We start from the raw sequence: 16,762 nt of genomic DNA on the forward strand, positions 1-16,762 counted from the left end.
GAGGTTGCTACAACCTAGCCTACAAATGAAAGCAAAAATAAATTGCTAAAAGGCAACAAATTAGAAGTTTTGGAATGGCCTAGTCAAAGTCCAGACCTAATCACAACTCAGATGTTGAGGCAGGACATGAAACGAGCAGTACATGCTTGAAACCCCCCAAATGGCACTGAGTTACAGCAGTTCTGCATGCAAGAGTCAACCAAAATTCCTCCACAGTGACGTGAGAGACTGATCAACAACTACGGGAAGCGTTTGGTTGGAGTCATTGCAGCTAACTGGCACAACCAGTAATTGAGTTTAAGGGGGAACTTACTTTTTCCCACAGGGGCATTTGATGTTGCATAACTTTGTTTATGAAATAAATTAGACAAGTATGTAATTGTGTTATTTGTTCACTCAGGTTCCCTTTATCTAATATTAGGTTTTGGTTGAAGATCTGATAACATTTAGTATCAAAAATATGCAAAAGTAGAGAAAATCAGAAAGGGGGCAAATAATTTTTCACAGCACTGTAGGTGCAAATAAATGTATTTTACTGAATACATTAATTACTTAAGCTTACAGGGGGAGTCTTGTGCACTTTACAATATCTTCATTTATTCTATTTACAGTCATATTTCTGAAATTCAATCCCCCAAAAAAATGGTCAGAAAGTTAAATTATGAATGGAATGCAATTCCCCATAAGTATCTTGTAGTAAAACGTTATATTTCTCTCTTTTATATATTTTGTACAAACAAACCCTTTCCCTCTTTCTAACAGTACATCTTGTGAATTAACTTTGTTTCCCGACACTGTCACACATAATCAGTGTTAGTCTTGTTTGGACAGGAATCAAATGCATCCTGCAGGTTACCCAGGAATGTTCCTAATCCTCCAAGAACAAGAATCACACTACTGGACAGAAGCATCTCTATAGCACATCCATCCAGCTGAAACTTTAATCAAGGGTGACTTTTTCATGGTGCAAAATAGTTCAAACCTGTGCAAAAAATACTGTAAAAGTAATAATCTGGCATTGTGACTTTTCTTCAGCAACGAGCGCTGTAAAAGGCCACTATTTATGCATTTTTCAGTGTACTTAAAATTACTTTAAATAACTTGTTATGGTCATCTTTATATTTATTTTTGCACAGATTTGAACTATTTTGCACATTAAATGTCACCCCAAAAGTAATTTCCCACTGGGCATAGACCATCGTGAAATCAACCAAACATTTGACCCAGTCATTGGATTTAAACGTTGGGAAAAAAAAAAAAGACGCAATTCCTTTTTGCAAATCCAATCAGTGTTCCACGTTGATTCAAAGTCATCACCTCAAATGTTGGGGTTGAAATGACGTGGAAACAACATGGATTCAACCAGATTTCGCCCAGTGGGTTCTCAATGACTTCATGGTACAGTACAAGTGTAGTCTGCTGAACAGTTACAGTACATATAAATGTAGTATTATTATTCAATCTGGTATAATTTTAAATGTGTAGATACGTTTGGCATATAATGTAGACTGAGTACAGGGCGACCGTTGTCACTTCGAATCCAAACGGAATATTCCTCTATTGTTTGGATTCCAGGCTCTATTGTTTGGATTCCAGGCTCTATTGTTTGGATTCCAGGCTCTATTGTTTGGATTCCAGGCTCTATTGTTTGGATTCCAGGCTCTATTGTTTGGATTCCAGGCTCTATTGTTTGGATTCCAGGCTAACTCTTTTGGATTCCAGGCTAACTCTTTTGTATTCCACACATTGAAATGACATTTAGGCTGATATTTTATGATATTTGAAAATGAGCACTATGTCCAAACATTAAAACATATCTTACATAAAACTATAATAAAATCCTTTAATCGTGCTTGCTGGGCAACTCTATTGACTTTCCCGTGAGGTTTTAACTTGACATGGGGCTAAGACATCACAAAATGACATGTACAAAGGTATTGCAGTAAGAAATGTTCCCTTCCAAACTCCTCGGAATGCTACTGAGATACGTTAGTAAAAGTGTGTTTTTAAAACAAGAAAACAGATGAGGACACATTGGATGGATATGCAGGCAAATAAATTAGATTATGAGAAATGTATCTTCAAGAGGAAGAAAATTAAAAAAGGGTTGAAATAGTTTAACGTTAGAGTTATTGAACATCTTGATGCTGCAAAAAAAGAATCGCACAACAGTGATTGTGGAAGGCAACAGAATGTAAAATGGAGTAAAATGACACTTGGAATCAACATTAAAGGCAACTTTAAAAGCATCTGCTAAAAACTCAAGTTCATCAGACGTGTTGAGGCCTATAAAACATTCAAATCTGATATAAATCAAAGACACCATCTCCTGTGACCTGGTCTAGTCTGTGTTAGAAGTCCTGTCCCTAACAGGGAGTGTTTGGTCTATGATGCTTGGTGTCCTTTTTCCCTTTCAATCAATTTCAATACACATAAAATCACCAATATACAACAGCTAAAGCAACAAAAAGCAATACAAACTCATTGAAACAGAACTACAGATAAATACAAATAAAAACAAAGGCGCCTTGATGATTTGACAAGTTTCCCTTTGTGGACGGACGGTAATTTCATTTTTCTGCCAATAAGGAAAATCCTATATCCTCCACCCAAATCGACTTGCTTTTGTGCTCTCTCTCACACACCCAGTCTCTTCATCCGCTCTCCAAGTCAGCATGATTCGGGTGCCATGATTGGATGTACCACGTAGGGGTGGGAGGTCATAGTTCATGATTATTTCCATAGTGGCAGACTGCTGGCGAACTGACTGCTGACTGTACAAGGAAGGCGCTGAATCCTGTGACGGGGAGGGGCGGTGTTGTGGAGTTGGCGTTGTCCTGGAGGGGAGGGAGTAGGTTGAAAAGGCCATGGAGGGAATGGCGAGTTAGGAGTCGTGATGGGGTTGGTCACTCGCAGGCCAGTTTGCTGTCAAAACTGGACAGGCCAATGGCGAAGGCTTGCAGGGCACACATGGGGTAGTTGTAGTCTAAGGTGAATACGTCCTCGGCCACTCTGCCAAACTGCATTACGATGTAGTCCGCTGAGGGAAGAGAGAAGAGACGACTCAATAATGTGAAATCATTATTCCATTCTACCCAAGGAGAGGGAGTGAGAAATAGAGAGTGAAAAATAGCGAGAGAAAGAGAAAGAGAGGAGAGAAAGAGCCGAGGGAAGCACTGACGGATCGACTCACGATCGTTGTCATGGACGATCTGAAAGTTCTTGACGGAGGCCTGTGTGACGCGGCCGTGGAAATTGAGCACGTAGGACTGGGTGTCGTCATTCCACACAGGGGCCTTGTTGTGCAGCTCGATCAGGTTCTCCACTGAGTGGTTCTGCCACTTACTTAGAAGGCTGTCCTGCTCCTGGAAACACACAGACAACAGGGTTGTATTCATTAGGCACTAAACAGAAGAAATAGGACTGAAACAGGGAGTGACAACCTTGACTTACCCAATAAGAACGCTCTATTTAGTTTTCCGTTGCGTGCCCTAATGAATACGACCCAGACATCCAAACCATCTAATCTGACATCACTCCCCAGTGACCACATCTCACAGCCCTTAGTGGGTTAGCCTCAGTTTCCATTACATGATGTTGACTTCAATACTCACTCCATTATTCAGATTGTGCTAAATTATTTTCTATTTCAAGATGTAAGAATGCCAGAGTCTTAAATCAATCATGCCCTCTGACACGCCCCTCTGCCTTACTGTGCATAACAAGTACAGTGACTACAAATGTTAGAAGAAGTGATTGGAGTTGTACAGTCCCATGGGGCTGATACATACACTGTTTGGACGGACGGGAACCCTCTCAAAGTTCATGTTCATGCCTGGGATGATGACGGTCATCTTGCGGGGACCTTTGAACCCCAGAACGTTGGTCTCCTGCAGAGAGAACACAGGAGATCAGAATGTCACAGAATGTCACACAACCTTACAGGTTCAATTATATTTGTGTGCGTGTGTGTGTGCGTGTGTGTGTGTGTGTACACTCACATAGCAGATGGCTGCGAGTTCCTGTCGTGTGTTGCTCTCCTCCAGCAAAGCTCCAGGGTTCTTACAGGGGTTGGTGCCTTGGTCATATACCGTGAACTTGGTCCCCATCAGGTTAGACCTGCAGGATGACCAGACCAATCACATTAGAGTCTACAATGTCCCTCCAGCACTCACAATCCCACTTCACACCCAATAGGGTTATCAGATGCAGCCGAGGGCTCAAAACAATATGGAAAATGTTCATCAGCAAAGATTTAGAATTATATTTAGAGTTGTGAGACGAGTGAGATATGGTCCTACCTCAGTTTCCCCATGAAGCTCTCTCCCTCGCGTGACAGGTCCGTGGCGTCCACTGAGATCAGGTAGTTGGACGTCTTGCTCTTTTTTCTTTTCCTCCCAGCCAGAAGAAACAGCTGGGTGAAACAAAGAGAGTAAACTCAGGGTGAGAGGGAAACTCACAAACCATCATTTTAATCACCGCAATCAAAACAGGTGTTACTTTTACTTTATATTCTCACACCATTTCAAATGTAGCTATTGAGGAAAAGAAAATTAAACAGGCCTGTGAGAGAAGATGGTAAAATAAACCCATCTAGGTCTTGTCTCCATGTTAATCCACTATGACAGGATGTGAGGTCAATGTACCTTCCTGCCGTCCTCTCTCTCCATGTGCATAAAGTAGGTGGGGTACAGGCCGCGGTCCATTCCCTTCTTGTCCCGGGATATGCGGCACTTGACGGTGATGCCGCGGGGTGCGGGACGCACCACAAACTCCTCCAGGTTGTCCACTTCGATCAGGGTGCTCTCCGCCGTGGGCGACCCCGGTGCCACGTACTCCTGTGAGGGGGGGGGGGGACACACACACACTGCTACATCACAAAACATACCGGCCATTCGCCGTTATAAAGGAGATACGGTACAGGAGTAGGGAGGACAACATTCATCTGCCATCTTGTTGTTTCAGTGTCTTCAAGTAACAAGTTGATTTGCCATGTGTAATGAACACATTAGAAATCTCACAAGCCATAGCCACATAGCTATGTGTGTGCACCTAATGATATAACAGGACAGAGACAATTGTACGGTTGGACTCACTGTGTTGGACTTTGTGCTGGAGGCAGACGCAGGCCGGGTTGACTCTGGGTTGGGGGACAACGAGCGTGTCCGGTCTTCGTCACCGTGTTCCTCATCCTCACTGGCCTCTTCGTAGTTCATACTGCCTGACAGACCTGGTCAAGGGAGAAAGAGTGCACTATGGGAGATGTGGCCCACAGCTTATTGGTTGGGATCAGGAGTAGAGGTCGACCGATTAATCGGAATGGCCGATTTCAAGTTTTCATAACACTCGGAAATCGGTATTTTGGGACACCGATTTGCCAATTATTATTATTTTTTTATACCTTTATTTAACCAGGCAAGTTAGTTAAGAACACATTCTTATTTTCAATGACGGCCTAGGAACGGTGGGTTAACTGCCTCGTTCCGGGGCAGATCGACAGATTTTCACATTGTCAGCTCGGGGGATCCAATCTTGCAACCTTACATAGTCCAACGCAATAACGACCTGCCTCTCTCTCGTTGTACTCCACAAGGAGACTGACTGCCTGTTACGCGAATGCAGTAAGCCAAGGTAAGTTGCTAGCTAGCATTAAACTTATCTTATAAAAAACAATCAGTCATAATCACTAGTTGACTACACATGGTTGATGATATTACTAGATATTATCTAGCGTGTCCTGCGTTGCATATAATCTGGCTGAGCATACAAGCATCTAAGTATCTGACTGAGCAGTGGTAGGCAGAAGCAGGCACGTAAACATTCATTCAAACAGCACTTTTGTGCGTTTTGCCAGCAGCTCTTCGTTGTGCGTCAAGCATTGCGCTGTTTATGACTTCAAGCCTTTTTTTCCCCTCTTTATTTAACTAGGCAAGTCAGTTAATTAAGAACAAATTCTTATTTACAATGACGGCCTAGGAACAGTGGGTTAATTGCCTGTTCAGGGGCAGAACGACAGATTTGTACCTTGTCAGCTCGGGGGTTTGAACTTGCAACCTTCCGGTTACTAGTGCAACGCTCTAACCACTAGGCTACCCTGCCGCCCCTATCAACTCCCGAGATGAGGCTGGTGTAACCGAAGTGAAATGGCTAGCTAGTTAGAGCACGCTAATAGCGTTTCAAACGTCACTCGCTCTGAGCCTTCTAGTAGTTGTTCCCCTTGCTCTACATGGGTAACGCTGCTTCGATGGTGGCTGTTGTCGTTGTGTTCCTGGTTCGAGCCCAGGGAGGAGCGAGGAGAGGGACGGAAGCTATACTGTTACACTGGCAATACTAAAGTGCCTATAAAAACATCCAATAGTCAAAGGTTAATGAAATACAAATGGTATAGAGAGAAATAGTCCTATTATTCCTATAAAAACTACAACCTAAAACTACAACCTAAGACTCATGTTAAAAGGAACCACCAGCTTTCATATGTTCTCATGTTCTGAGCAAGGAACTGAAATGTTAGCTTAAAAAAGTGCAATATGTGCAATATGGATTATTTAAACCAAATTGAACATGTTTCATTATTTACTTGAGGCTAAATTTATTTTATTGATGTATTATATTAAGTTAAAATAAGTGTTCGTTCAATATTGTTGTAATTGTCATTATTACAAAAAATAATAATAATAATCGGACGATTAATCTGTATCTGCTTTTTTGGTCCCCCAATAATCGGTATCGGCGTTGAAAAATCATAATCGGTCGACCTCTAATCGGGAGGACCCATGGTTCTCTATGCAGACAGGAGAGATCATCTCAGATGCCCAGCCAAGATACAACTCCTCCATATCTCCTCAGTAATCCCATAGGTTCTTATTGCCATGACTTTTAGATTATTTTCTCCTGGGATCCAAAGGGATTAGCCTGCATGTAATGGATATGGGCAACGTATTTCTTCAAATGTATGCACATTTTGCTTTTGATCACATAGCCTTTAATTTGTTCCAACTAAGTCATCATACTACCTCAGTTGAAAATATGAACTGATGCAATATTTCTGCAATCGGAAAAGGCCACATATTACAATATGCAGCTAAAATTGCTCTTTGAAATATTTAGTAGTCCCGAAAAAATTTGAGGAGACAACCTAACCTCAAAACAGCTGGCAGAGGATAGGAAGGAAAGTGGAAGCGAAATAGTGCTGAGTAACTGTTGAGACCCATTGAGGAAGAACTTTTCTGGATAGACGAGACTACAGACGAGACTACCCAGTAACCAGGTTACGATAGAAGAGACCTGTTATGAACCTCTAGCCATCCCAGCAGCCTTCATTATCCCCAGACACCACTGTTAGTCCACTTCAGAGCCCTATACATTTCCACATTGGAAAGAATACTGTTGAAATACAAGACAATAGATTCTCCATCTTCAGTGTGTTTTATCCATCACTGAGAGCTGGTTTCCTGGACCCAGATTAAGCCAAGTCTTGTACTAAATGCACGTTAAGCATGCTTTTCAGTCCAGGAGTAATCTGTGTCCGCGAAACCGGCTCTGATTGTCCAATGTAAAGGGGTTAGTTAGTTAGGCAGAAATCCTATTGAGAGATACCAGCCAGACAGACACAACACGGTGTGGTCAGACAGGCCTCTGTGGGAGCTGCTCTGGACAGGTGTCAGTAATGCTGCTAATTGGATTTACCAGCCGTGACTCTGGCTGGTGCTGTGGAATATTTTAATGAGAAAGCATTTTTTTAGGTGTAAAAGCATAATTCAAAGTGAGAATGGGAAAAATGTCCGCTCTCAATGTGTTCCATTGTTGATGATACAAGAAATATGAAATGTTTTTCTTCGGTGTGGCTTGAGGCCAGAGTATAATACCTAGCACTTTACATCCAAAGACTAGGTTATTATCAGTAACTATAGAATTCACTGTTGTTGTATCCTCCCTCAGTTTCACCTCTGCTCCATAGAGTTAGTGCTACAGAGAGAGAGGAAAGGAGGGAGGGAGGCAGAGAGACAGAAACCCAGCAACCTTCACTTCAGCCCTGTCACCATGGGAACGGCAGGCTGCTCTCTACTACCTGACTGGAGTAGTTTCTCCCTGGCAGACAGTGGGCTCTCTGGCCCCTCCTCCGGCCCCTCCTCTGGGCCCTCATCCACTGCACCAACCAACTGGACCACCCTGTCGTTGGCGGGGTCAGAGAGGGGGAGGGGCTGAGAGAGATGTCCCACGCCTCTGCAGACAGACACATATGTATTGGCCAACGTGGCTAGAAACAATATGTACACAGTGGTGTTCACTCCATCTAGCCCCAGAGATGTCTAAATGTCAGGGTACTGACAAACATGAAATACAGACCGCAAATGTCAGCTACATTCTAATAGTGACTCAAAGGCATCAATTAAAACAGCACACAAAGTTTGGAAATGGAAATGTCAACGCTCAGGTTGCAAAACCAAAACTTGCCAGGTGATCATTTCAACGGCTTTCTCTGTCTCACAGCACATGGAGAACTTGGGAACTCACTGACCAGTTTTGATTGAATAGCGTCCCCAAGTCAAATCCAAATGGAGGCAGTAGGCTATTACTAATCTTTTGCCGTTTCCATTTCAATTCATTTCCACTGGGAAATAAGAAAGCATGGGCAGACAGATACTATCTAAAGGCACCTGAGGACAGGCTGTATCTCAGTAGCACTAAGCAGACCAGGCATTCATTCATGATGAAGGTTTGCATTATTGAGAGGGGAGTGTCACCTCTGCCCTCTTGTTGCTGTCCAGGAGAAGATCCTTAAAAACTGAGGCTAATGCAGTAATACACTGCCCTTAATCTGGGTCTCAGGTTTAACTAGGTAATACATCACTCTCCCGGATATAGACCTGGCTATCTTAATTTAGTTTGTCATTTAGCACAGTAACAGTACAGAAGGATATTGAATTAGTCTCAGGAAATGAAAGAGATTTCAACACTCTTCGTGGACCAGCCAGAAGGAGGGGAGGTGAGGTGGCATAAATAGGTACTGTGGTAGGTGGATGCTACTCTTGCCCTTTACACATGATAAAATGATCAAATTCTCACTGTGTCACAATCAACATTGCCCTCCGCCATCTCTCTAACTGCACACTGCAGCAACACAGCCCTGGGAGGAGAAAGTCTCCCAGAGCAGGGAAAAGGTTTTAGCACTGCGCAATGCCTTTTAATGAGGGTAACTGAAAGAACAGCAGCAACAGCTGCAACAATAAACCACAACCTTCATAGTTCTTGAAACTGTCCCCGAACAATGATGTCGACCAGATACGCTCCCATTTCTCATCTGTCCTCCTTTCATTAGCTTCTCGCCCCCTACCTCTCACTCTATCCTGCATTTCTCTCTCTCTCTCAGTTCAGCCTGTCCTCTCACGAGACTACAAAGTGCCTCTACCAGCCCAGAGGTGTGAAAGAGACACTTATATTGAGTGCCCTGTCGGTGTAGCCCGCCAGAGCAGCAGACGGGATGTGATCTCTGAAGCTGCTTGGTATTCGTGTGCTGAGGCGACCCAGAGGATGTATCAGGGTAGATGACGATGAGGATATAAATGACTGACTTGCATGTGTACACACTCTCCTAGGTCTTCTGTCTACAGCACTACTACGTATGAGACATTGTCTGTGCAGTGGAGGTCATAGGGCTAGGACTATTTCCTGGTCACATGGTCTGACCATAACTAGGCCCCGGTGTATTTCCTGGTCACATGGTCTGACCATTACTAGGTCCCGGAGTATTTCTTGGTCAGGTAAGGTGTTCAGGAACCCCCCCCAGCCTTACCTACTGACAGAGCTCTTTATAACACTGTACTTTAACACTCCAACCTTCTGTCCAAACTGGCTGTCCTGACTCCCTGTCCTGACTCCCTTCTCAAGCTCCCCCCCCGGCTCACCTCGTTTCTGCAGCAGCTCGTGGATGTCCGTCTTGGGCTCCAGCAGAGTCTCCGTGTCTCCGTCCCGGTCTGGCTCCTCTGCGGGGGGAGACTGGGGCAGCGGCTGGGACAGGGACAGGGGCTGGGACTTGCTCACCGACAGAATCTGGATCTTGGCACCCAGGTCTGGGGCCTCAGAGCCCATGAAGGCAGCAGGGCCGTCGATACCTGCAGGGTGGGGTGCATTCACAGACGTTTTAGAATTATGTTAATGACTTTGTCCTGCTTGTCTGTGTGTTTGAGCACCCAGCTGTTTACTTCTCCAAGAGCTGTTCTGTATTCCTGTCTATGCTTCCCTGAGGTGATTTGATTTGTACCTACTCCTTATTACTTAGCTGTCTGCTTGCAGCTGCGTTTCTCTGTAATACCTCTCCTCTATGTTCATGTCAGAGCTTAGCCTTGTGCCATGGAGTGATATGCTGCACTGAGCAGGTGGCCCTTTTCTTGCCTGGGAGTCTGAATGCTGCTCTGCCTCTCTGAATGTGAATCTCTCCTCCCCATCTGAAGGCCCCTCTGAGCATCAGAGAACAGCTTCCTGGGTGTCTCCTCCACTACCTTAAACAGTCGCTTCTCCACATGTCCCAAGACTGAGGGAGGCGTTATTAGACACACACACACGCACCACACACACACACGTCATCATATTAGCTTCCTGATTGTTTGTAGGAACATTGTATTGTATCTCAGTAAGTGAGAGACTAAAATATATTGCATGCCAATGTATAGGTGATTGGTATCAGAAGTGGGACACACCAATGTTTATGATCCTATTCTACCTACCAATTTTACCTACCTCTTCCCCATACTGTTTATATTTATTTACTTTTCTGCTCTTTTGCACACCAATATCTCTACCTGTACATGACCATCTGATCATTTATCACTCCAGTGTTAATCTGCAAAATTGTAATTATTCGCCTACCTCCTCATGCCTTTTGCACACATTGTATATAGACTCTTTATTTTCTTTTTTTTCCAACTGTGTTATTGACTTGTTAATTGTTTACTCTCTGTGTTGTTGTCTGTTCACACTGCTATGCTTTATCTTGGCCAGGTCGCAGTTGCAAATGAGAACTTGTTCTCAACTAGCCTACCTGGTTAAATAAAGGTGAAATAAATCAATCAAATATAAGCACCTTTTCTCTAGTCTTGTAATTCCTGACTGGTCTCCTCTACCTCGATCTGGAAAGCCACTCTGCTCCTCCAGAGTGAGCTCCATGACTAGCTCCTCTTCCTGCTTTCCTGGGCCCCACCTTCTCCCACCACTCCCTCTCACTGTCCTCACCTGATATACTGTCCTCACTCTGGACTGGAAAGCAAATTGATCATTAAAGTATTCTTCTTCACAGCCAACACCAACAACTGTCTATCTCTTGACTGTAGACTGGGGTTCAATCGCTCAGCACTGATCCTGCTTCCTCAGACCCATTACTTTATCCTGATGGTGAGAGCTGACCCCGGAAAAACTAGCTAATACAGTAGCTAACCCCAAGAACCAAGGCTCACCATCCATGATGACATCGCTGGTGATGCTGAGGCGTGACTCCACCAGCGGGGCCTGCTCCTCACTGCGCCGAGGCCTGGAGCGCCTGGGCCGGGCCTCTGGGTTGGGCTGCACCATCAGAGGCTCCTGCCGCTTCCGCCGCTGCTTCTGCTCCAACAGCGCCCTCTGTGGACGGGAGGGGAATTACGACAGTGAGAGTTTACCATGCAAATATTGTCTGTATGTCCCTACCTGCCCAAGACTGACAGCTGGACTGACAGCTGGTGATAAGGCTCTAGTGTTCCTCTCTCTCTGGACCCTATCTGTATCTGTCCAGGTATACCTGGCCTCTCTTCCCCACAGTCCATGAGGACTAGAGGTCGAACGATTAATTGGAAAGGCCGATTAATTAGGGCTGATTTCAAACTTTCATAACAATCGGAAATCGGTATTTTTGGACACCGTTTTGGACAACAAAAAAACATTTTTTTACACCTTTATTTAATCTTTATTTAACAAGGCAAGTCAGTTAAGAACGGTGGGTTAACTGCCTCGTTCAGGGGCAGAACGACAGATTTTTACCTTGTCAGCTCGGGGACTCAATCTTGCAACCTTACAGTTAACTAGTCCAATGCTCTAACCACCTGATTACATTGCACTCCACGAGGAGCCTGCCTGTTACGGGAATGCAATGGAAGCCAAGGTAAGTTGCTAGCTAGCATGAAACTTATCTTAGAAAAAATAATCAATCAATCATAATCACTAGTTAACTACACATGGTTGATGATATTACTAGTTTATCTAGTGTGTCCTGCGTTGCATATAATCGATGCGGTGCGTATCGTTGCTCCAATGTGTACCTAACCATAAACATCAATGCCTTTCTTAAAATCAATACACAGAAGTATATATTTTTAAACCTGCATATTTAGCTAAAAGAAATCCAGGTTAGCAGGTAATATTAACCAGGTGAAATTGTGTCACTTCTCTTGCGTTCATTGCACGCAGAGTCAGTGTATATGCAACAGTTTGGGCCGCCTAATTTTCCAGAATTTTAGGTAATTATGACATAACATTGAAGGTTGTGCAATGTAACAGGAATATTTAGACTAATGGATGCCACCCGTTAGATAAAATACGGAACGGTTCTGTATTTCACTGAAAGAAAAAACGTCTTGTTTTCGAGATGATAGTTTCCGGATTCGACCATATTAATGACCTACGGCTCGTATTTCTGTGTGTTATTATGTTATAACTAAGTCTATGATTTGATAGAGCAGTTTGACTGAGCGGTGGTAGGCACCAGCAGGCTCGTAAGCATTCATTCAAACAGCATTTTAGTGCGTTTTGCCAGCAGCTCTGCTTCAAGCCTATCAACTCAGATTAGGCTGGTGTAACCGATGTGAAATGGCTAGCTAGTTAGCGGGGTGCGCCCTATAGCGCTTCAAACATCACTCGCTCTGAGACTTGGAGTGGTTGTTCCCCTTGCTCTGCAAGGGCCACGGCTTTTGTGGAGCGATGGGTAACGCTGCTTCGAGGGTGGCTGCTGTTGATGTGTTCCTGGTTCGAGCCCAGGGAGGAGCGAAGAGAGGGACGGAAGCTATACTGTTACACTGGCAATACTAAAGTGCCTATAAGAACATCCAATAGTCAAAGGTTAATGAAATACAAATGGTATAGAGAGAAATAGTCCTATAATTCCTATAATAACTACAACCTAAAACTTCTTACCTGGGAATATTGAAGACTCATGTTAAAAGGAACCACCAGCTTTCATATGTTCTCATGTTCTGAGCAAGGAACTTAAACGTTAGCTTTTTTACATGGCACATATTGCACTTTTACTTTCTTCTCCAACACTTTGTTTTTGCATTATTTAAACCAAATTGAACATGTTTCATTATTTATTTGAGGCTAAATTGATTTTATTGATGTATTATATTAAGTTAAAATAAGTGTTCATTCAGTATTGTTTTTAATTGTCATTATTACAAAAAATAATACTAATAATAAATCGGCCAATTAATCTGTATCGGCTTTTTTGGTCCTCCAATAATCGGTATCGGCGTTGAAAAATCATAATCGGTCGACCTCTAATGAGGACACCATCCCTTTCCCTCATTAAAACAGATAGACTGTACTTCCTGTACTGTACTTCCAGTACTGTACTTCCAGTCATTGCTCAAACACTAGATAGCATTGGCTGGCGAAACTACCGCTAACTTCCTTCCTACTGGATGCAGAGACATAAAACTGGTATCCACGAGTTCATCTGACTGGGGAAGAATTACTTTATGATGACTTCCTCATCATCAAGCCAGACACTCATCTATATTCAACCTTATACAGACAGCCTTAGACCTTATCCAGATCACTCAAAATGCTGAGAACCAGACAATCAGTAACGACTCTGTCCTTATCAGACACTTTGTGGTGGTGGTGTTGTTTTGAAAAACAGTGCTCTCTCTCAGAGTTATCTTAAGCAATACGACAAAACAAATTAGCAAAAAAACTAATTATCGTGGCTTGCCAGCTTCCGTTTCAGGGGTGTCAAACAAGATGCATGTTCCTATGGTAACCGTGTCAGAGTGTCCTTGATAGACTCCACATTCTTTGTTGTTGTCTTTCACCACTCCCACTGTTGTTGAGGGAGAGGACAGAACATGATGGCCATTCAATGTGAATCACAAACCCCAGATGGCTTTGTAAACAACACACACACAAGCGTCATGACCCGACCTGGCAAATCATTCAGCCACAGTAAAATGTCATGTTTTCTTCCTTCAGAATCTTTGAGACTAAATTGGAAGGCAGAATAAGCAACTCGCATAGAAACAGGACAGGTGAGGTAAGGTTGGCTAGGCTATATTTATCTCATAGTAAAGGTCACAGAATAATGGACCTTTGTATCCTAGCAATACCACTAGAGGAAATGGGACATAAGAGAGTTAGCTACTCAGTGAAGGAACCTTCAGCAACAAATCCATTGAAATCAATTTAGAAAAACCTTTTACATGGGTCCTGGACAAGTAAGCCTAGACTGTTGTAAAAGATGCTGAGACAAAGTAACAGAGTGCTTGACATACAGTGCAAACAATTCAAACTACTTAGTAAACCTAGAGTTGGAAATGCTGGCTGAGGCTCTGTTCAGCACGGGGAAAGAGAGACTGGAGACAGTGACAAGGCAGTGGGATCATTAGAGCTGACATTGTCACAGCCATCACAAACACTCTGGGAAACTAGGGACAACAGCGACGAGGGTTGGTCCCCTTTAGATTTCTGGCTAAACAATACACAGCACAATGTCTCTATGAATAAAAAAAAAAAGCTTCACACTAGAGAAATGGTCCATTTCCATGAATTATGGTGACATTCATCAGTTGGCCCTGCAGTCCTGGTCTCTGGTCAAAGTAGGCGATGGGTTACGTAACTGCTTCAATTAGTGGGGAGCATCAAAACAACAAGCGGTGTTTAGTGACGAACTGGGCTGGAAAGAGACGAGAGGTCCTTGTCTCTCTGAAGCCTCATTGATTAATCACCACTACAGAAAGGTTTTATTACTCAGGGCTAACGCAACACACACATTCAGGGCCAATGCAACACAGGCGCACCCACAAAAGCACAGACACGCACGCTCATACATACACACACACACACACACACACACACATGCTCGTGCACACACACACTACCATGGCCTGCTTCTATTTGACACCTGAATCTCAAGGTGCACCTGAAAAATTATATTCATTAAATACCCAAACTTGGTCTTTGATTCAAATTAAAATAAGACCAGATGAAAGGCCTCTGGGAGCTTAATGGTTTCAACTTGGAGTCTGATGGTTTACATTTCGAACAGGCTTTGTTTTAAAGGGACACTTTGGGCTTTTGGCAATGAAGCCCTTTATTTACTTCCCCAGAGTCAGATGAACTCATAAATAGCATTTTTATGCCTCTGCATCCAGTATGAAGGAAGTCAGAGGTAGTTTCACGAGCCAATGCTAACTAGCGTTATCCCAATGACTGGACGTCTATGGCATCTACTAGCATGCTAGCAATTACCATAGACTTCCAGTCATTGCGTTAACACTAGCTATCAATTGCGATAATGCTAGTTAGCAACTTACATCAAACTGCACGTAGAGACATACAAATGGTATCCACAAGTTCATCTGACTCTGGGGAAGTAGATAAAATCCTAAAGTATCCCTTTAAGAGGGGAACTGGGTTCGCCTCTTCATTTTCTTCTAAGGCTAAAAATAGCAGACAAATGAATAAAACATCTGAATGGATTATCATAATGAAACAGACTGTTAATTTGGACACAGGATACAGATTCCATGTAAACAAGAAACAAAAGCCCCACAATGCTTCACGATGAGATCCTATTTAAAAATGTTATCAAGAGCCACACATCTGACCCAGGAACTGATTAAACTTTGAAACTCTTTTGTCTAGTTTCTTCGTCTTCCCTCTTTGCTCTGGCACGCAGTCGTCTTCCTGTGTAAACTGGCTAGCAGTCGCCTTCCAGTGTAAACTGACTAGCAGTCGTCTTCCTGTGTAAACTGGCTAGCAGTCGCCTTCCTGTGTAAACTGACTAGCAGTCGTCTTCCTGTGTAAACTGGCTAGCAGTCGTCTTCCTGTGTAAACTGACTAGCAGTCGTCTTCCTGTGTAAACTGGCTAGCAGTAGTCTTCCTGTGTAAACTGGCTAGCAGTAGTCTTCCTGTGTAAACTGACTAGCAGTCGTCTTCCTGTGTAAACTGGCTAGCAGTAGTCTTCCTGTGTAAACTGGCTAGCAGTAGTCTTCCTGTGTAAACTGGCTAGCAGTCGTCTTCCTGTGTAAACTGGCTAGCAGTCGTCTTCCTGTGTAAACTGGCTAGCAGTAGTCTTCCTGTGTAAACTGGCTAGCAGTAGTCTTCCTGTGTAAATTGGCTAGCAGTAGTCTTCCTGTGTAAACTGGCTAGCAGTAGTCTTCCTGTGTAAACTGGCTAGCAGTAGTCTTCCTGTGTAAACTGGCTAGCAGTCGTCTTCCTGTGTAAACTGGCTAGCAGTCGCCTTCCTGTGTAAACTGACTAGCAGTCGTCTTCCTGTGTAAACTGGCTAGCAGTCGTCTTCCTGTGTAAACTGGCTAGCAGTCGTCTTCCTGTGTAAACTGACTAGCAGTCGTCTTCCTGTGTAAACTGGCTAGCAGTCATCTTCCTGTGTAAACTGGCTAGCAGTCGTCTTCCTGTGTAAACTGGCTAGCAGTAGTCTTCCTGTGTAAACTGACTAGCAGTCGTCTTCCTGTGTAAACTGACTAGCAGTCGTCTTCCTGTGTAAACTGGCTAGCAGTCG

The 16,762-nt window shown here is 43.6% G+C and overlaps 1 protein-coding gene across 3 annotated transcripts in view; it reads right to left on the minus strand.

Moving 5' to 3' along the window:
• Nucleotides 1–1,829: 1,829 nt before the first annotated feature.
• LOC115107109 (tubby-related protein 3-like) overlaps nucleotides 1,830–16,762 on the minus strand; it is a 44,547-nt gene continuing 29,614 nt past the window's right edge. For all 3 annotated transcript variants that reach the window (XM_029630503.2, XM_029630502.2, XM_029630504.2), the window contains 9 exons: nucleotides 11,451–11,613; nucleotides 9,906–10,112; nucleotides 5,097–5,230; nucleotides 4,647–4,838; nucleotides 4,302–4,414; nucleotides 4,002–4,119; nucleotides 3,792–3,890; nucleotides 3,194–3,365; nucleotides 1,830–3,040 (listed from right to left, as the gene is read on the minus strand). In XM_029630503.2, the coding sequence (XP_029486363.1) occupies nucleotides 2,907–3,040; nucleotides 3,194–3,365; nucleotides 3,792–3,890; nucleotides 4,002–4,119; nucleotides 4,302–4,414; nucleotides 4,647–4,838; nucleotides 5,097–5,230; nucleotides 9,906–10,112; nucleotides 11,451–11,613 (1,332 nt within the window). In that variant the 3' untranslated portion in view covers nucleotides 1,830–2,906. The remainder of the gene's footprint in view (nucleotides 3,041–3,193; nucleotides 3,366–3,791; nucleotides 3,891–4,001; nucleotides 4,120–4,301; nucleotides 4,415–4,646; nucleotides 4,839–5,096; nucleotides 5,231–9,905; nucleotides 10,113–11,450; nucleotides 11,614–16,762) is intronic.

This window comes from Oncorhynchus nerka, linkage group LG23 (genome assembly GCF_034236695.1).
Source record: "Oncorhynchus nerka isolate Pitt River linkage group LG23, Oner_Uvic_2.0, whole genome shotgun sequence".
Lineage (NCBI taxonomy): Eukaryota > Metazoa > Chordata > Actinopteri > Salmoniformes > Salmonidae > Oncorhynchus > Oncorhynchus nerka.